Below are 21,452 nucleotides of genomic sequence, written 5' to 3' on the forward strand. Positions count from 1 at the left end.
TTTATAAGAACACGATATGATTGGAATTCGGAAAAAACCTATCAAGAAAAAACTAATAATAACCTAATTTTAAGCCCTTAAAGTACCTTTCTTTTGTCAGTAAAGAATACTTTGGGTGTACAAACTTTCGCGAGCAGGAACCTTCGCGAGGACGAAAAATCGCAAAATTCACGACATTTACTTTCGCGAATTTAACGGAAAGATATTTTTCGCGAGCATAAACTTTCGCGAATCAAGATGTAAAATTGAGTATTTTCACATGAAAAAATGGCTTAGAGGGACAAATACTTCTTGGATTAGCTTGAAACATTTGTTTTTGGACTAATTAGTCTTTTAGCAGGCTAAAAAGTGCCATAAAAGTTACATCTTATTCAAAGTTTGAAGTTTTACAGATTTTCTATTTTGTCAAGAATTTTTCGCGAGCATAAACTTTCGCGAATGGCCTTCCTAGAATTTTTAAAGACATTTACTTTCGCGAAAAGGGCCAAAATTAGCGAAAATCGCTAGTTTCTACTCGCGAAAGTTTGTACGCCTAAAGTACATCTTATAAAATATTTCGAAATAATGTCAAAAAAGTCCTAAATTATAGAAATATACCTTTCCAACATAAAGGGGGTTATGGCCGTCCCATCCAACCAATCAGATTTAAACCATTGCAGTTTTGGAATGCTGCATTCCTGGCAACCACACTAATGGGCGAGAGTTTATACAGCAAAAACCAGTTCATCGTGCTGCTAATGTTTTCTCTGAAATACCTGAATTTCTTATACATTCGATTTTACCTAAATGGTAAAATGATAAAAAACATTCACTAAAACGACAATGGTAAAAAATGAAGTGTCAGGGGGAGGGGGCAGCTGGGAAAAAGGACCGACGGGTATGTGCGGGTCCTAAGGGTACCTTTTCCAATATGTTTAAAATGCACTGTAAGGGTCGGAAAAACTAGAGATGCACTGTAGTGTAAGGGTAGAAATTTCAGAAAATTCTTGAAAAATCTAGATATCTAGATATTTTGACCCAAAATGCTAGAATTTTGACCATATTTTGCACGAAAGGGATCGAAAATTTGAGGGAAAATGCACTCTAAGGGTATGATTTTTGTTGCACTGTAAGGGTGCAATTTTAAAAGCCAATTTTTGGCCCGCACATACCGTCAGTCCGCAAACCCAGTGTCCCCCCCTCCGGGGTCATGGGTCAGTCATATATCAAGCTAGACAAGGCTAGATATCGAAAAATTCGATGCAATAACAGTGCCGTAGGAAGCATTTCCATATTGGGGGGGGGGGTGAAGTTTAGTGACACCGCGAGGGCCAACCATGGTTTGGCCCGAAGAGAGAAATTTTGAAAATTTGAGCTCTAGATTGCTTGAAAATGCACTCAATTGTGACAATTATGACAAATTAAAAAAGAAAAACTTTGCATTTTGCAAAATAATCATTTTTGAAAAAATTAGTGGGGGGGGGGGGCATAGCCCCCTCTTGCCCCCTCAGTTGCTACGGCACTGAATGATGGATTCAATCAATCTTGTTTTTCTCTATCGTCTCTTTTAAACATGTATGTAATTGATATGCTTATAAAAAGTGATTCCTAAAAAGAAAGCAAAGAGGATATTAGAAAACCAGAGAGGAGCTGTCAATCAAAAAAGATTACACCATAATCAAAAATATAATTTTAACATCTCAGCAAGAAAAAACAATCGATGTTTGTGACATCATAATCTCTCGTATTTATCAGTAAGAGAGTTTCTTACACATTCAACGGTTTCGTAGTGTAGTGGTTATCACGTTCGCTTTACACGCGAAAGGTCCCCGGTTCGAGCCCGGGCGGAACCATGAGTTTTTGAAAGATTCTCATCTCAGTTCAATAGTGGGAGTATGTAAGGGAGGGGGCTGTGAGCCGTACACAGTTGCATTTCTCTAATTCGATGAAGGGGTAACTTCGAACTAGAGAAAAATTTACACCATATTTTACACCACTTTCCAGCAGAGGGCCAATGCTTTAGTTCGAATTAGAAGTTGATCGTAATGGCTGTAATCGCAACATTCTTTTGCAACTTTAGGCCGCTTTAGGCTTATTGTGGGGCTTGATTGCCATGTTTCGTTGACGAAAAAGTCTAAATTTCATACTTCTTTTTCAGTGTTACATACTTGTTTTTCAGTGTTACAGTGGCCGCTTTTTTGTACAACATCAAAACAACAAAAACAACATAAAAATCATTCAGAATTATTAAGAAAAATACTCTTTCATTTACAGCATCTACGAAAAAAAGATCTGCTGCATTTTCTGGTATTTTTTCAAGTCAAAAAGTGGAATGCGTAGAACAAAGACCAAAGATACGAGGGAGATAAATTTTTTAGATAATCTATAAGAAAGATTCGATATTTTCTCAGATTGGAATACAAAATAATTTTATAAAATTCTGATAATAAAAATTCACTCGGTAAAGGAGTTAACATTCGAAATTCCACTCTCCCTATGAGGGAGCAGCACAAATGATAGGTAGTCAGAAGAGAAATCTCCTATCACTTCCGTTTACCGCCTCTCCCGCCTCTACCACCACCTCTCCCGCCGCCTCTACCACCACCTCTACCGCCTCTACCACCACCACGGGAGGAAAATCCACCGCTCTTACGGCCGCCACGAGAAGACGAACCGCCCGCGCGATCATTTTTACTTTTCTCAAATGATTTTTTACGCATATCGTTAAGTCTATTTTTGACCATTTCGTCTTTGGATTTCAAAACACCCTTCTTTCGTTTTTTGCTTGGTCCTCCTGCAGTTTGTCCTCCTTGCTGTGGTTGGTTGCCGAATTTTCGTTTTCTTGAGAATTTATTTCCTAAAATGTACAAGTTTTTATATAAGAACAAACTATATAAGAACATACGTCTTCGAGGACCAAAATGTTGAGAACAAGTTAAGATCTTTAAAACAACAAATTTCTTAGTCCTATGAAAAAGTGTATCGATTGTAGATTGAGTTATATATCTGAAAAGCTAATCAAAATTCAGAAACAACGCATGTTAACCAGAAAGTCAAAAACATTCAAACCAAAAAAGAAATCATATCACCAACTCAACGTGACAAGGACACAGCGACCGACCTTAAAGTTTGTTCAAGCCAAACACTTTTTCGCTCTTGTTTTATGAGAGCCCACACTCTGTCAAAAAAACATAAAATTTTCCACTGACCTTGCACCAACTTATCGACTTGCCCTTCCATTTCATCTGGGTTTTCCCTGGCTGTCAAACCGCTGAATTTGTTCTGTTTCATCCAATCACCGTATCTAAAAGCAGAGAAAAACATTTTCTAGAAAAAGTCTTAAATGTTTTATTTTCACATCTCAGTGTTCTCGTTTCATATCAGACACATATTTCATATCAGGAAAGTGTCTGCCTATTGTTATATTATGCTGATATAAGCAAAAAATGTTTTTCTTTCACTCTTTCTGGACAATCTTGCTCCACAACCGTGTCAATTCAATGTGAAAAAGCTTGTAAAAATTAAAATTGATGAGTAAGCAAACAATATCACTCTTTATTTAAAGGACAAAACCTTTAACAATAGTCGAACGTGCGCAACGCACTGGGCTCAACTTCAGTGGCTTCAAATTATTCATAGGCCCAATTGTAGACCCCCAGATATTCACCCAATGAACAAGTGTGCCAAATTTCAACTAAATCCGACCATTTTGGAGGCCTGTAGGCTGCTCCAAAGCTTTAGCCTCGTTTTGGCAAAAAACTCGTCCCCATGCCCCAAAAATCAAAATTTTTGAAAAATGCAAAAACCACACCCAGATATTCACCCAAGGAACAAGTGTGCAAAATTTCAGCCAAATCGAACAATTTTTGAAGTCCCCAGGCTGCCCCAAAGTTTTAGCCTCGTTTTGGCGAAAAACTCGTCCCCAGGCCCCAAAAATCAAAATTTCAAAAAATGAAAAAAAACACCCCCAGATATTCACCCAAGGAACAAGTGTGCAAAATTTCAGCCAAATCGAACAATTTTTGCTGTCTCCAGGCTGCCCTAAGGTTTTAGCCTCGTTTTGGCGAAAAACTCGTCCCCAGGCCCCAAAAATCAAAATTTTCAAAAAATGAAAAAACACCCCCAGATATTCACCCAAGGAACAAGTGTGCAAAATTTCAGCCAAATCGAACAATTTTTGAAGTCTCCAGGCTGCCCTAAGGTTTTAGCCTCGTTTTGGCGAAAAACTCGTCCCCAGGCCCCAAAAATCCAAATTTTCAAAAAATGAAAAAAACACCCCCAGATATTCACCCAAGGAACAAGTGTGCAAAATTTAAGCCAAATCGAACAATTTTTGAAGTCTCCAGGCTGCCCCAAAGTTTTGGGACATACACACACACAGACACACACAGACACACATTCTCAGATTCTAACTCAACTGAAGTTAAGTTGAGAATAATCTTCAGTGCATTAATGATCTAATTCGAACCTTCGATAATTCAAACTAAAACATCGGTCTCCTCAGCTGGAAAGTGGTATAAAATATTTTCCGCAATCCGAATTTTTCTGTAACTCGAAGAAAAATTTTGGTCCATTAAAGATCGAATTAGAGAGAGTCACCAGTAATCACATTGGTTAACGGAATATTTAACAAATGGAAAGAAAATACGAAAGGTTTGCTAAAGTCTTGTTTTAAGACCTAGCTTTGCTTTGCCACTCAACGTTTGAGCGACGCTACATAAATGAACGTACGTATATGAACGTAAGACGAATGTTATATGAACGTTAGACGAATGTTATATGAACGTTAGACGAGTGTTATATGCACGTTAGATGAATGTTATATGAACGTTAGACGAGTGTTATATGCACGTTAGATGAATGTTATATGAAAGTTATATGAATGTTATATGAACGTTAAATGAATGTTAGATGAACGTTATGCGAATGTGTGTATGAGCCTCAGATCAATTCTGTATGAACGTTACATGAATGCGTATATGTGCCTTAGTTTAATTCTATGAACGTATGATGTATGTTATATGAACGTAAGATTAATGTTGTTTTGACGTTCTCACCTGTTAGATTTATAAGAAGCTTTGATATAACTTCCCGATTCTGTTTTGATCTTTTTGACTTTATCGTTACCTCCCACCGTCACAAACTTTTTGCGCTTACGGTCCCTATAAAGAGAAGATTGGAAGAAAACTCCTAAACTCGAGCCTAGTCCCTTAATTCACTTTTTTATGATTCTGATAGCGCTCACGATTATTCCGACGTCCATCAGTATAATCAAAAGTTGTGTAAGCGGTCTGGGTACGAGATTAGAAGGTTGGAAACAGCGGTCATTCAGGGTCTCTTCCCCCCATGCCTAGAATGAAAATTTTCTATTCCCCTCCCTCATTTTCCCCCACCCTGCCTACAAAAATTTCTCTGCCCCCCTCAAACATAAAAAGCTGTAATTTGATGAGTTTAACGCTTATTGTTTTCCATAAGGTAGTTCTAATTCAAGAATAAATGGAAAGTATGGTTGTTTTTAAACCGTAATATGCTGGTTGAAATAAGTGATCAGATCACAACATCATCTCATAAAACCAGATGTTTTTCAATTTTGAATTGATTTTGGTGAGTTCCCCCCTATGCCTAGAATGAAAATTTTCCATTCCCCCCCTCGTTTCCCCCCACCCTGGCTTCAAAAAGAAATCTTTCCCCCTATACGTCCTTTTGACCTCAAAACCCATCCCCCCTGAATCCAGGGGGGGAGGACACTATGTCATTTGACTGTCATATTTTGACCCGCCGAACCAATGATTAAATTTATGATGCAGTAGGGAAAGACTTGTAATGGTTCATGCTTCTATTTGAGAGAGCTAAAAAGGTTTCCTTTGAGCGATACTGAAAAATAAATCCTCACCATTTCTTAGCGTTTTGTTGTTTCTTGATTTTTTCACCGTCGTCAGCTTTCAAGTCCATTGAAAGACTTTGAGCATCTTTATCGAATGATTTCACTGTGAAACTAGGGAGAAAACATGAAAGTTAGGATTTAAAAAGCATATCATATTATAGATGTTAGCAGGAGAATATCTCTGATCTCTTTTCTGGGCCTTTTTGTCATATTTGATCGGAGTTTAAAAAAAGTGTAATACTCGATGGACGGGCACACCATATACAACATTCATAAGAAAAATGCAGTACCCGATATCTGAGAAGTGCTATCCAACATACCAAACTTAGAAAAATTCAAATCATGATTATGAAAAACTGTCTATACATGCTTAACTACACGTTTTTTTTTTTAAGAAACTAGTTTTACCAAGCAGCCTCGATGTTTCTTAAGAAATCGGCCTTTTGAGCCTTAAATGTTTCTTACATGTTTCTAAATTTTTTAACATAATCAGCCTCATGGAAGGCTGGGTTGGAAGGCTCTTAAAAAAAACGAATTAAAAAATGTTTCTTAGATGTTTCTTAGTTTTTAGGCATTCTGAGCCTCATGTTTCTTAAAAGTGTGTTTCTTAAAAAAAAACAAAACGTTATGTTTAATTTAGACGGCCGACTTTTTTATACCTTTTCTATTTGTTAGAGAAGGCAAAAAGTGGGCAGAAATTTGACAGTTGAAATCGTTGCTTGAAAGAGATTGAAAAAAGCCATTGCGGCTTCAGATTTTTTTTCAACTCAAACATCATCGTTACTGAAGTCTTGAAGGGCAATAATGATATGCATCACTGCAATGTCTTCGACATCACACCATAGACCCAACAGCTGATTGGTTGTAAGTGACGTAAAATCAGTCAATACGTCACTTGCAGCCAATCAGCTGTTGGGTCCGTGATGTAATGTTAGAAGCCATTGCAATGGTGCATATCATTAATAATGTTGTCTGAATGTCAAAAGTTGTGAAACCATTACATAAGGTCGGTCTCCACTTTCGCACGAAATGGGCGACAGTTTTTTTTGTCTGAAGAAAAGATTACGTCATAAAGAAGTTTCGCGCGAACAAAAAAAAAGTTGAAGGAAGTTCTACTTTTTTCATCCGTTACGTCAATTTCGACCAATGGAATTTTTTCAGCCGACCAATGAACTTTCAAAAACGTCAAAAAGTTTTCGCTCATGTCGCGCGAAAGTGGAGACCGGCCTTTAAGAAACAAACTTTCGCTTTGGCATAAAGAAACATCATCAATAATTTTCTTAACTATTCTCGCTTGTCGTCTACATCCAATATGAAACTTTTTACGTCAATTTCGACCAATGGAATTGCTTCATTTTTCAACCGACCAATGACCTTACAAAAACGTCAAATTTTTTTCGCTCATGTCGCGCGAAAGTGGAGTCCGGTCTATAGGATATTTAATGAATTAAATATATATACCCTCTTTCACCATGGAAATCAGATGCTTGTCGTGGAATGAAGTTCTCTCGATCTTTGAAACCTGAAAAAAAGTGTGAAGAATACATAGATACATGGTAGGCTATTCCCTTGAATGTCAGTCTCCATTTCTGTTTCCATGAAAGGAGGCACAGTGTCGTTGTTCACCGAACCAACCAATTAGTTAGAAATCAGGATAGCATACTATCGGAGAATTTCAAACCAAAATATTGTGAACTTACGGTCAGCTCATTTTAGCTTCAGGAATAGAGAAGCGAATATAAAAAGTAAACAATTTGGATTGAAAAAATGAATAACTTACTTTTCGTTTGAAAGGTTTCAGCAATGTAATCATCCTGATAAAATAATTTTAACGAATATTATTCAACGAGCAATTTCGCGTCCATGAAAATATTTTATGATTCTAAAAGGCTAAATGATCAGCCGAGTTTTCAAGAAACAGGGACATCCATTTTGTATTGTATGCTACTTTCCTTGATCGAAGCACGACAGAAAAGATTTGTCAGTTGCCCTTCACTGAAGTAAGCTCCTCAACAAAAAACCGGGATTTTTCATTCTGTTTCTTGTAGACTGGAGTCGTTTATAATGCACGTAATACAGTAGTATAGGCGTTATATGATAATACGATTATTGTTACGGGATTTAGTTTGTATAAACGACTGGAAGAATCCGGTGTTCCGGCCTTTTAGAATTTCCAGCTAGCTACGCAGAAACTTGCGTAGCGAGAAAATAATTTATGAAGCAACAAAAAACTCTCAAAAACAAGATCAACTCAAATGAAAAAATTTTAACACACAAATCAACAAATTTTTTTTTTAAGAATTTTTTTTGAGCGGGAAAAAGTTAATAATTGCAATATTGACACTTTTCTTTTGTTGGAGTTAGTGCACAAAGGTTTCTAGACGACTAAAATTGTTCCCTACATTACTTTTTGCTTTTTTTCTACTATGTTTGAATTAGTCGTCTAGCTTGCTAGACTATGTTTCTTGGTGCGTTCAACTTTAATGATTTTCGGAAAATAGAAGCCTTTAAAATGTTTTGAGACAAATTCCCTAAGTGGAAAGAAGACGTCACTGAGCATTATAATTTTCCAGATTAATAACGACCCCCTCTACCGTTAAAGGACTTGATGGAGGACCTTCATCGAAGGATTGTCAATTACTCTAATCATCCTAGCTACGTATCACATTAAGGATGATATCTTTCACTCACATTATCGACAGTATGGGTGCGTTCCCCTTTAGCTGACGTTTCTTCCATTTCTTTTTCTTTTTCTTGAACTTTCAATTTCGCACGCTCGATCACATCGCAATGTTGCTTCCTGAGAGAGAAATAAAAGTAGTTTAAATTGTTAACCATTGCGTATACAAATTTTACTATACTTTGTATACAGATATAGAGTTTGGTTTTGACTCCCTTCCTCAGTATCATCCAAGTTTTTCAAAAGTTCAGCCAGAAATTGACTCGAGTTTATTTATGTAATAATCATTGGACAGTTGTGAGTACAATATGAGAAATATTTCACGAGTTCCGAGATTTCTCCGTATAATATTTTCCGAGCATAAATATTTCCATATTGTACGAGCAAATGTCTGATAACTGGTTTATCGGTGACCCAAAAAATGCACTTTTTTGTGTTGGAAAAAAGCGCAGGGCAATTTTGTAGCAAAGTGACGTTAGATTGCTGCTACCGCTACACAATGCAACAACATCTTTTCGTCAATTTATATTTATATACAAGATATATTGTACTCCTTTTAACCAATCAGATTGCAGATATTTTTTGGATCGGCGATAATAGTTTTTATCTACCGAGTTCTTTTCTAGGAAAGGAGAAACGACAAATCAATACTAGGGAAAGGTTTAACAGGGTATATTTGAGTAAGTGGTGGTACCTTTTTTCTTTCATAATGGCTTCCGTATCTTTCGATTTTTTCGTATTCATTGTTTCAAAGACAGTCTTTAAAAGAAATAGTCAAGAATGATGTCAAATGGGCTGGAGGGTCAGATCGCTGACCTTTAATTGAATAGCTATCGGTAGAAAATTCAATGAATGTAAGGTATAGTTTTACAAAATCTATACAGTCATATTGAAATATATTGAACCGGTATTTTGTGAATAGCCCAGTAATCTAGGACTTTTAGACAGTCTTTTGATTTTTTTTCACCGGGGTCCATGTCCAGCCGGCTCGGTTATCTTTAAACTGAATGGATCAGTTGAAAGAGCTGGGATTTGAATCGAGAACACATGGTTTTCGTTGCTGACGTCTTGATCACTCTGACGAAAGCATGTTTTTCACTTATAATAAAAATACCTTATCCAAAAATAATGGTCGCTGATTTAAGAATTATTGAAACGAAATTTCATTTACCGAATGCATGCATATGAAAATGATACTTACATTTTTAGGTTTGAATTTTTGTAGATTGTATAAAAGTTTGGTCAGGTCTTCACTATCTCCTTGTGCAGCTTCCCCTCCTTGGAAAAAGAAAAAGACAAATATTCCTTTTAATTGAAGGGAAACCTTTATTTAAACCTTTTTGAAGGACGCCTTTTTTCAAGGTACCCAGTGGTAAATCCCTGATGAAACCACTTACCGACTGGAAAACCACTTCAAAAATTTACCCAAGGTTATAAAGAAACTACATTGGAAAGTTAAAGCGAATTCAAAAGCAAAAATTTTTGAAGAAGCAAAAAAACACATCTTGGAATGAGTGATACCACCATTTATTTTCAATAATAAAAAAAAAACTCTCCCACTCTGACATAGTTTAGCTTAACTTACTGAATAAGGGGTGATTTTGAAAGACAGTTTGATTCATATCTTTGGAACGGCGGATGGATTCGTCCGAAGCTGGTTCGCGCGATTTGATGTATTGTTTGTATCCATTTGTCATCACTTTACGTAAAGAGACCTGGGGAACAGTGATATAAAGTAAGTTTTCAGGACTTACTTTTGTAACCTGAGCAAAACTGGTGATTGCCGCTATTTTTGGTGGCTTTGAAGAGTTTTCTGTGTCGTTGTTCAAGGAAAAATGATAAAAATATTTGACAGCCGTGGATACAAATAAGACTAATAACCAAGGGAGGGTGAGCTATTAAAAGAATGAATAAAAAACAACAACAAATACTTCACTAAGACACTCCTTTTTCACAGACCTGGTAGGATGGGGATAAAAACAACGGGCTGAAACTCGCTGGGGATTGAGATTATTTTTTATGGTTGGGGATTTCATTTCTTTTGTTTTCAAGTCAAAATGAAAGTGAGGAAAAAAGCATAACATTTTGCAGCGAGGATTGGTTTATTTGATTATTTTCAGTGGGGACAAAAATTGGAGGATAATTTTCCACCAGGGACGTTTTTTGGTCAGTTTTTCCAGTGGGAAGGGGTTCCAGTGGGTCTGTGAGAAGGGGTGTTCTAAGGGGTAGTATTCCTTTCTAAACACCGAGAATCTTTGACTCATTCAAACTGCTAAATTTGAGAAAACTAGAGAATGGACTAATTTCAGAAAATCTTTTGTTTGTCTTTTGGTTGTCATTTTGGAACGCCACACTTCCCGCAAAATTCTCTGACAATTTTTTCTTTAATTATTATAGATTTCTAGCTATATTCAAGAGACTCCCACACGGTTTCTCCTGTGGCAAGAGAAATAATAACATCCTAAACATAGGTGTAAAACATGCAAATGAGGGTGTAGTCTAATACCAGCGTGAAGTCTGCTGTGGAGAGACGATTTGTGTATTCCACTTCTGGAGCGATCAAAGATTGTGGGATTGCTCCCAATACGTCGTCTGCATCTAGGTAAGGAGGTAGGGGAAGATAATATCAACCTATCAACTTTTAAATGTAAGGAGGCTGGGTTCGAGATTACCAGGATGTTAATGTCTGAAGTCTTTGTATTAACATTCTCATAGACAAAGAATTTTGATGGCATTTCCTTTTAAATACATTACCAGTCCCCCTAAAAGCCGACCGCACCGAGCGTGAGGAGACTGGGTTCCAGATTACCAGGAAAGAATGACGTCAAAATTGCTGAAGTCGTTGCATTTGTATTCTTATAGACCAATCATTTCCTTGAACATTCATTACCAAACCCCTACAAACCGACCGCACCGCTAAGGGTTTATAGATGTATAGTAACAGAGTGGAAAATATTGAAACTTCCAATTACTAACAAGAGCTTCACCCCTTTGTTTGTGAGTTTTAATGTTTTTTATATACCTTCAGCCATCGTAGCAGTAGCTGTCTTTAAAGGTCTTCCCAAAAACAAATGCAAATCTATCAGAAATGCTAACTAAAAATAAAAGAAATAGTTATGAAAATAATAGGATTATACATAGCAATATGATTAGAGCAGGATAGTTTGTGGGATTTAAATTTTTCGACAGTTGCCACAGTACGTACTTTATGAATGGGATGGGATGGGAAGAGATGAAACTTCGTGGGGATTTTCAATGGAAAAAATATTTTTGAATTGATTCCGAAAACAATATCTTAGAAAGACTACTTTCAAATGTTTAATTGCATCATAGGAGCGATAATAAGCGTATTACAGCTGCCAAAATACAGCAGACTTTGCCTTTTCGAGCAAATCTTCCTTAAATCCGAACTAGTTTCCAGTCCCCATCAAGAAGAAACCCTCTTAAAAGAATCCTCGTCCAGGCTCGAGAGAGCGAGAGTCAACAAGCACAGTTTGACAGAAAAAAGTAAACGATTGGGAAAATATTATCTCAGAATAGCATCATCCGTGAAATTCTGTGTCCACAAAATTTCGAGATCTCGGATGAGCTCAACCACGAAATTTATTTGTCATCCAAAATATCCGTCGTGCGATTCAAAGGCCCCAAAAAATAAGACATACTTCGTCCTTCATGACAAAGGAATAAGCCGTTCCCGACCGGCCAGCACGTGCAACACGACCTGTAAGAGAGAAAGTAAAGTACAAGAAAGGAGGAATGACAAATTTCACGACTATGCAGACTTTCAAGAAGGAGGATTTTGTCTAAAACATAATCGCACTGACAGTATTTAGAACTTCAAATTCAAATAGTCATATTTCTTAGTGTGTTTGAGTATGAGACTTATTGGAGTATACATTTCTTTTAGAATTTCATGCTCCATCCAATGGTATTAACCATTTTTGTTGAATTCAACTTTAAAAATCGTCAATTTTTGGCCCATTTTTTCATCGCAGTTTTGCCTGTAATGTCAGACTTTGATCCTTGGGCCCGTTAAAATCTTTGCCAGGCCTAAACAGCGGATCACCTCTGGAAAAAGACTTCAAATGCGTTAAACCTTCGCCTCCGTCTAATTATTAAGACATGTGTCCCCCGTATAAATAATGTCTAACATGTTGTCAATACACATAATTTTTCACAGATGGACAGAGTCATTCCACTTACCAACACGATGTACGAAGATTTTTGGTTTTGAAGGGAAGTCAAAATTGATAACATTATCCAACATTGGAATATCTATCCCACGAGCCTACCAGAATGACAAAAAGTTAAAGAGTTTGTTCCATTGACGTAGAGTTAGTTTCAACGAAAGTTGAAGGCTGTTGAAAGGAAATTTACTGCTGGGAAAATCTAAAAAAGACACCTCAAAGGTTAAAGTTAGAAGTTTACACCGAGTAGATGTAAAAAGGGGTTTTCATAAGCGTTTTTTGAAAGTTTTTGTTGGAGTTGATTGAGTTACTTTCAGAGGAATGTAAAAAGTCCACTGGCTAGTTTTACTCACAGCAATATCTGTAACGACCAGAACCATGGATGCTTTCTTACGAAAATTCGCGATGTTTATTTTACGTGCTGCAATAGAAGAATTTTTATTTTAAAAGCAAAAATGGGTAACAATTGTACAAAGAAAGTAGGAAGTCAGCTAGCAATTCCTAAAGGCCTTAACAGTCCAATTAAGGCTTGGAAATAGATCGAGGAAGGTGCGGGCTGGCCACTATAAAAACGTGAAAAAAATCAAAAACAAAATTTACGTTGAAATAACAAGTAAAGCTGGAAAAGTTTCGGGTCGAAAGAGCTTCGTAATCTCATGCTGAAAAATTCATGTCCTCTAGGATGAAAATAGTCAATGCCTGTCATTCACAGTATAAACGTAAAAGACCCCCTGTTATTATACCTGTTTGGTCGAGTGAAGAATAAATGTAAGTTGTGGAAATGCCAGATTTTGATAATAACTAAAAATGAAAAGTTTTTGGTTGTTATAATGTACCGAACTGTCAGATGAATAATAACTAAAAATGAAAAGTTTTTGGTTGTTACAATGTACCGAACTGTCAGATGAATAATAACTAAAAATGAAAAGTTTTTGGTTGTTACAATGTACCGAACTGTCAGATGAATAATAACTAAAAATGAAAAGTTTTTGGTTGTTACAATGTACCGAACTGTCAGATGAATAATAACTAAAAATGAAAAGTTTTTGGTTGTTATAATGTACCGAACTGTCAGATGAAATGGAAAAATGAGTTGAAATTCGTGTATTAATTTGTGTATTTGGATTTTCTTCGTGTGGAAGCAAAACAAGATTTAATTCAAAACATTAAGGGGGGGGGAGCTAGGGTTGGAGAATGTTGGTATTTGTGGACCGAACCACCGAAAAGCGACCATTAGCAGAGATTATATTTTATTGCAAAAAAAAGCATTAACCCTTAGAGAAACGGCTTTCGAAATTATCTCCTAGCTTTAGAGAGATTCTCTCGACTTTTCATGTTTTTCGTATTCTTAAAAAATAGCGACCCTTAGAAAGACTTTGGAATAGGTCAAAAACAGATCTTCGTCGTCTGCACATACCCTGCAATTATTTTTTTGCCTAAGTACTCCTCCCCCGGGTTCGAGAAGCCCGTGTATTGAACAGATCGACGTTTTTCATTCCATAATGGACCACATTGCAAATCATGAAAAACAAGCAACATGCTGAATGGACCTACCTGTCGATCAAAATCAGAAAAAAATAGGACAAATAGCAAGGGAATAAGAAAGTGTAGTGAGCAGCTTGAATAGATTACCGTGAGTATCAGAGCTCAAATTAGTCTAAAAAAACAAACATTAGGCACTTTTCTACCCAAATTACCACTATACAAATAATAAGAAAAAAATACCAAGCCAATCTCGAGAAATGCTCATTTTCCCTAAATATGACAAAAGGGAATTTCCCCAAATAAGAAAATCCGATTTTTACGACCAAAATAAATTTTCCGAAAAAAACTACTTCAGTCACGTTTTAGAGAACCTTGCCCTTCATCTTTGTCCAAAAAATCAGAAAAAAACTAATGAAGTAATTTCACACAAAGTCTAAAAATCCCATTTTTAGGCACTTTTTGGCCCAAATTTGCCCAAATAAATTACTTTTTGAAAATCAGGCTTCATCAGAGTTAAATATTACCATTTTACATCAAAGTGCAAAAATTCAGAAAAAAATATCAATCCAATCGCAAGAAATGCTCTTTTTCCCTAAAAATGATATAAGGGAATTTCCCCGAATAAGAAAATCCGATTTTTACGGCCAAAAAAAATTTTCCAAAAAAAACTGCTTCAGCCACTTTTTAGAGAACCTTGCCCTCCATCTCTATGCATAAAATCAGGAAAAACTAAATGAAGCAATTTTGCAGCAAGTCCAAAAAAACTTATTTTTAGGTAGTTTTTGGCCCAAAAAACGAAAATCCGTATTTTACGACGAAAAAAAATTTTCCGAGAAAAATTACTTCAGCCACATTTTAGGGTACCTTGCAATCTATCTTTCTGCCAAAAATCAGGAAAAACTAATGAAGCAATTTTCCACCAAGTCCAAAAAACCTTATTTTTAGGTAGTTTTTGGCCCAAATTTGCGAAAATCCGTATTTGACGACGAAAAAAAATTTTCCGAGAAAAATTACTTCAGCCACATTTTAGGGTACCTTGCACTCTATCTTTCTACCAAAAATCAGGAAAAACTAATGAAGAAATTTTGCACAAAGTCCAAAAAACCCTATTTTTAGGTAGTTTTTGGCCCAAATTTGCCCCCCAAATTTTTTTTTCAAAAATCGGGCTCCGTCACTTTTCAGGCATTGCTATTTTGTATCATTGTGCAAAAAATAAAAAAAAACTAATGAGCCAATCCCGAGAAAAGCTTGTAACAGACGAACGGACAACGGTCAAATTAAAGGACCTCCCGGTAGGTCCAAAAAAGATAACCTAAAGATATATTACCTCGTTCAGGAATTCTACATGATGCTTTGTTGCTGCGAAAATGACGGTTTGTTCTTTGCTGTCAATCTTGTTTTGTAAGAGATGCAACAAAAAGCCTGGAAATAACACAAAATGAGTTATTTAGCCTTGAAGCTACTCAAATCCATTTCAAAAAGTCTGGAGACAGCTCAAATGTTATTTACATTTGGCCTTAAAGGGATAATCAGATAGTTTTAGATATTTGGCAAGAAAAATCGGGAGTTCGAATAACTGAAAAAATTATTTCCCGCAAGATTCTCAACTTGACCTTAATTGGAGGGACTTTTCTGAGGCATTGCGGTTCAGTTGAGCGTAATAAACACAAATAAATTGCTTGAATATCGATATATAGCCATGAATATTGAAACCTAATTTCTTAAGGAAAAAGTATTTTAAGCGCAGAAAATCAATGTTCTCACTCGACGATCTCCCAATAAGATAAATTCGAATGATTGAGGGTGATTTTGCCTATAATGTGCTCCAAGGGGAATAGAAATCGCTTCGAATAACTAAAAGTTCAAATAACTGAAGTTCGAATAACCGAGAGTGTTTTTGCCTGGGTCAAGCAGATTCTGGGGTAAGCAGATTCAAGGGGAAGGCCATCTCACTTCGAATAACCGAATTATTCGAATAAGTGCAGATTCGAATAACCGAGAGTCTACTGTATACAAAAATACTTAGAGCTTTTACTCAGGACCACACACGGTTTCTGCAGGTCGAATATCTCAGACCATCTCTGGTTATCCCTTTAAAGTTACTCAATTCCATCACAAATGTCATTAGTAATGTTCTACAGCCGAGTCAAAGATACTTTAAAACTATCTCAATCTTTGGAAAGAATAAAAAATATCTTTTAGAAGAAGGGATTCTCGAGCCTTCATTCTTTTCTCAAATTATAAAAAGTAAGACATTTACCTATTTTATCTTCAGGCCGAACATTGAAAAACGCCATCTAAAGATGATAAAGGATAAATTTTTTTAGAGTCAAAATATAAGAGTTCATGAATTTGTCAGCTTCGTCCATTTTTTCTCTCCAAAAGTCTTAGAAAAGTGGCCTCCCTAATTCGAATCTCCAACAATTGTATTTCTTTGTAATATAGTGACAGTCCCGTCAGTTTGAGAAAATACTTTAGATAGTCTCATTTTTTCTCTAATTCAGTGATCAAAGCAAGGGTTTTCGTTTGAGACGGAAAATGGATTTTTCACAGCAAAGTAGCACATTTATCCTTGAACTTTTGGTTAGACTGGAGTCGTTTATAATGCGTGTAATACAGTAGTGTAGGCGTTATATGATAATACGATTATTGTTATGGGATTTAGTTTGTATAAAATAAATGAATAAAATTTGTTCCCTCGATTACTTTTTTGCTTTATTTCTATTAACTTTTGGTTAATTATTACACGAATTTTGAGACGCAAAAGCCTGTTTTTATATTTCAATGAGACAGAAATCTGTCTGAGAAGAAAAATAAAAATATTTGAACGAACTAAAGGTTGAACCCACCTTCAGTTTATCACTGATTTTCGTATCAACATCCAAACGTATTAACGTAGGGTCCGTCAAACCAGCCGACGTGAAGTCTACTAAAACTTTCGGTAACGTAGCTGAGAAGAGAAGCGTTTGTCTAGAAAGAGAACAGATAAATGTTATTTCTTTTCTACAAGAAATTTATCCATACGGCCACTCCAGAGGATGGGGTACGTTACATCAGGCTCATTTTTGACTGGATACCGCCAGTGTGGACCTAGGAGCTCCGCGACCATGCGCCATTTAATAGCACTCATATTCATGATATGCACCATTGCAATGTCTTCTGACATTACATCGCAGACCCAAAAGCTGATTGGTTGTAAGTGACGTAAAGTAAGTCAATACGTCACTTGCAACCAATCAGCTGTTGGGTCCGTGGAAGACATTGCAATGGTGCATATCATGAATAGGCGGTTCAATCGGGCATAGACTCCAGTTATTGTGGTTGATAATTTCTCGGAATGGCCCTATAGAAGCTTTTTCATGTTTTGTTATAAAGTTACGTAATATTCGTCACTAGGGAAGCAAACGTTCGAATCTTTAGAGGAGATCTCTTATGCAAATCGAACGTTTGTTTCCATAATGAAGGAAGTTGCATAACTTAACAAACGCTGTATCATTTCCCAGAGCTTTGAAACGGAACAATTATTTACAATATTCCCGAAAGTCCTGAGAATTAGTTCTAAACGTCAGTTTTGAAAAAATTCTTGAAAAATTCGCTCTAAGGAAAGATAGAGATCTATACCGTGATTCAGGAATTCTTCGGATGATTTCGTTCAACTGTTCAGCGAATCCCATCTCGAATAAACGATCTGCTTCGTCGAAAACAACATACTCGATGTGATCTAGTCTCTTGATGTCCATTTCAACTAATAAATGGAGAAATCGACCGGGTGTGGCGATCAAACTAAAAATTAATGAATTATTATGAATTGTTGTCAAAGTCTTACATTACAAAAAGCACTAAGCTTTAGTTCAGCGACCCACTCTTTGCCCTGTTTATTCTGAATGTGAATTATAATGGGCAAATAATTAGCCGTCTAAACCAGAGCCAAGATTTAACACATAGTACCCCAAGTATGCTAAGAAAGCTAAAAAAGAAAAACCAGGAAAATTATCCTGTCTTAGGCAGCTTCATAAATGATTTCAATCATGCCAAGAGCTAGAAAAAATCGACACGGAACGAGAAAGAAAGCAACACAATACATACACATCAGGATTTTGATGGAAAGCAGCGAATTGGTTTTCCATGCTGTCCCCACCCAAGATTAAAGATATCTTCAAATCCATAAACTTGCCCAGCTGAAACGAAAATCAGAGCAGTATAGTTTCCAAATGAAATAAACTTAGACAGTCAATTTCAAATAGGTTCTTATAAATCAAACTTTAAAAGAGATAACCCGATGTTTTAGCGTTTAGCAGTTAAGTCTAGAATTTGGCAAGTAAAAGTGTGTTCGAAATTAAAAAGTGATAGGCAACGTATAAAATGGATTAAGTCAATCTAAAACAGAATGAGCAAAAGTACCACCAGTACCTCTTTCGCAAATTTCAATGTTTGTACAGCCAACTCTCTTGTAGGTGACAAAATTACCGACCTTGCGCCCTAAAATAAGAAGGTGAGATTAATCAAAATTACCGCCCTTGGGCCCTGAAAGATAAAGGTGAAAATTAAATATGACAAGGAAAGGCTCATTCTTTCCACAACATCCTACCAGTAAAATGGTTAGGAATAGTTAGTAAGAGGAAACATTTTATTCTGGGTTGGATTTGAAATTTATTATTTACGAGCTTTTTTCTCCGCGCCCACGCGCCATCGCGCCTTGATATTGTCACGCGCCTTGATTTTATCAAGCGTCTTTAAATTTTCAAGCGCCTTCATTTAATATAAAAGTAACTAGAGACTATTTTGACTTTTTCATTTTCACAATTTTCAAGGCACGTGAAAAATCGAGGCGCATGAAAATCTAAAGACACGTGAAAAATCAAGGCACGTGAAAAATCGAGGCGCATGAAAATCTAAAGACACGTGGAAAAATTAAGGCGCGTGGGAAAGTAAGGTGCTGAGAAAAAATAGGTATTGAAAATTGTAAAATAAATAAAATGAAACTCACATTAGTTGAGTGCGCTTGTAATTTTTCGAACATAGGAATCAGAAAAGCTGCAGTTTTGCCAGAACCTAAAGAAAAAGAAAATGTAAAATAGGATTTTTTTTAAATTTTGAGTAACTTAAAATATTACAAGACTAACCATATCTCTTCTTAATTTCTAAAAAGGTTGTGTAGGCAGAGTATTTTAACGTCTAAAAATTTACGACGATTCTTGTCAAAGTCATCGATCCTTTTTGAATTTTAGTATGATTCTTAGGGGGAAGGGAGAAAGTTATACGCAAGATTAATCCATAGAAGGAAAAAGTAGAGACAGTCTTTTGAGAGGAAAGATATCAGCAAGTGGAATCACACAATCCAACTGACCTGTCCTTGCCATGGCAACCACATCTTTGCCATCCATAATGACGGGGATGGTTTTCCGTTGAATGGGTGTCGGAACTTTATATCCTTTTCTTGTGATTCCTTTGAAAATGTTGTACGACAGACCTAAAGAAAGGAAAATAATAAGTCAATTATTATGTTATCTAGAAAGGTTACTCAAATATTGTTTTTACTATTGAATTTTCTTCGAATTGGGGAGAATTACAGAGAGTATTGTAAACGACTTTAAACCCTCTAAAAGGGAATCGGTATTTTAGTTTGAAATATTTACACAGGTTACAAAAACCCTGTCGAGTTTCTTACTAAGGCTTTCTTTCGCGTTTTTAGCACCAAAATAGTAGAAATAAGGTAAACTCGGGGTGACAGTTACCGTAGAATCGTAAACACAACCTGAGCCGGTTGAATTCCTTGCACTTTTAGGAAAGAAAGTGCACTTTCCAAAAAGGTCGGCTCTTAAATTCTTAGAGTTCTGGGGGATGGCTGGCTTTCTTGCAAACTTGGCACAATTTCAAAGAGGTATACGAAAATACGAACCCATTGATTGGAAACCGCCGGATTTCTTTTGTTTACTATTTTGTGTTTTGACAAGTTGTCGTGTATTCGTTTCTCCTTCATCGTCTTCTTGGGTTTCACTGCCTTTGATGTTCTTGATTGATTCCTAATGGAGAAAATAAAAGTAAGTTTGTGACTGCAGTCAAGGCCGACCCCAAGTCTTCCTTTTCTCTAGCTTCCCTGGATCCGTCTATTTAATTGCTGATCATGAATTAGAGAGGCATTTTGGGAATCTTTGTTATGAGCCGACTGAGGGTCGAACCCACAACTTCACATACCCTAGCTGGATGATCTACCTCCATGCTTGATTTTGCTGATTGGTGAAGAAGCTACCATTTATATAAGCTCATGCGGTAGTTTCTTTATCATGGCCTTATCTTTGATCAGAGTCAAAAGTGATATCTCTTTCTAAAAACTCTGATAAATGAGATGGCAAATATAGTTCAGTCCGGGCGGGAAAAGTGGTAAAAGTGCAAAATATGAAGGTTACAACCATTCAAAGTACAGTAGAACTTATGTAAGGGAGGTTCTTTACTGTAGGGGAGGTGTGATGTGCCGTGGAAGGGCAGTACTCCGGAGTATTCCGTACTCCGGAGAGGACTATAATGGAAAGCATTCAAACATCGTAACCACCCTAATAATTAGCTGATGCTCAAAAAAATAATATTCAAAATTTTGCTGATACCTTTTGTGAATTGTTTTGTTCGACCACTTCAAATTTTCCTTCATCTTCTTCTTCTTGTTGTTTCTTCTTGCTTAAAAATTTCCGCCCTTTGCTACCGCCACCACGGCCACCACCACGGCCACCACCACGGCCGCCCCGGTCTGTAAACTTCTTCTGCCCACCAACACCCTCTCCTTTATCTTCTTGAGTTTTGTTGTTTTTGTTGTTGTTAAAAGTTTTCTTTCCTCCAATTGTTTTCATTTTCTTGATCATTGTATGTGTTTTTGTGCTTGGTTCTTTATTTTTGTTTTTTCTTCTAGAAAAATAGAAGCAATTAAACGTTGATAATGTTCTGATATGAAGCTTGCCAAAATCTTAAAGGAGGAAAAAATAGTCGTTTAGGAGAACACGTCGGTCTATTGAATAACAAATTACTCCAGCATACATTACTTTCCCTCAACAAGTACAAACGCGATAAATTATCCGCTTCCTAGGCAACAGCTGTGTAGTAAAAGACAAATCGATATGACGACGTTATCATTAACAAAATTTATACTGGAGTAATAAGTCATTCAAAAGACCGTCGCGTTCTCCCAAACGACTATTGTTGACAGATTCAGAGACTTAGGATTTAACATATCGACAGAAAATGTTTC

General features: G+C 36.4%; 1 protein-coding gene and 1 non-coding gene across 2 annotated transcripts; one reads left to right on the forward strand and one right to left on the reverse strand.

The window, feature by feature from the left end:
- Window positions 1–1,759: 1,759 nt before the first annotated feature.
- Window positions 1,760–1,832, forward strand: Trnav-uac (transfer RNA valine (anticodon UAC)). The gene has a single exon. It is a non-coding gene; the product is annotated as a tRNA-Val (tRNA).
- A 513-nt stretch (window positions 1,833–2,345) lies between these two features.
- On the reverse strand, window positions 2,346–21,109 carry LOC136806591 (ATP-dependent RNA helicase DDX54-like). Its single transcript, XM_067063182.1, has 26 exons — window positions 20,818–21,109; window positions 20,115–20,238; window positions 19,563–19,685; window positions 19,203–19,267; window positions 18,626–18,694; window positions 18,302–18,393; window positions 17,837–17,998; window positions 17,065–17,185; window positions 16,476–16,512; window positions 15,543–15,637; window positions 13,474–13,531; window positions 13,084–13,151; window positions 12,747–12,831; window positions 12,206–12,264; window positions 11,566–11,638; window positions 11,050–11,141; window positions 10,129–10,258; window positions 9,745–9,821; window positions 9,238–9,302; window positions 8,555–8,663; window positions 7,644–7,677; window positions 7,325–7,385; window positions 5,873–5,974; window positions 5,037–5,141; window positions 3,189–3,283; window positions 2,346–2,836 (listed from the first exon to the last, which is right to left on the reverse strand). Exons 1-26 carry the CDS (start codon window positions 21,067–21,069, stop codon window positions 2,523–2,525), a joined length of 2,667 nt encoding a protein of 888 aa, XP_066919283.1. The 5' UTR covers window positions 21,070–21,109; the 3' UTR covers window positions 2,346–2,522.
- Between the last annotated feature and the right edge of the window lie 343 nt (window positions 21,110–21,452).

Source organism: Clytia hemisphaerica, unplaced genomic scaffold, assembly GCF_902728285.1.
Source record: "Clytia hemisphaerica strain Z4C2 unplaced genomic scaffold, Clytia hemisphaerica genome assembly, whole genome shotgun sequence".
In the NCBI taxonomy this organism is placed as follows: Eukaryota; Metazoa; Cnidaria; class Hydrozoa; order Leptothecata; family Clytiidae; genus Clytia; species Clytia hemisphaerica.

Coding starts and splice junctions, on each gene's coding strand:
- LOC136806591 (XM_067063182.1), bottom strand. CDS start 21,069: ATGATCAAGAAAATGAAAACAATTGGAGGAAAGAAAACTTTTAACAAC. Junction 16,513..17,064: donor AAATCAGTGATAAACTGAAG/GTGGGTTCAACC, acceptor TATCATCTTTAG/ATGGCGTTTTTCAATGTTCG. Junction 15,638..16,475: donor TCGGCCTGAAGATAAAATAG/GTAAATGTCTTA, acceptor TGTTATTTCCAG/GCTTTTTGTTGCATCTCTTA.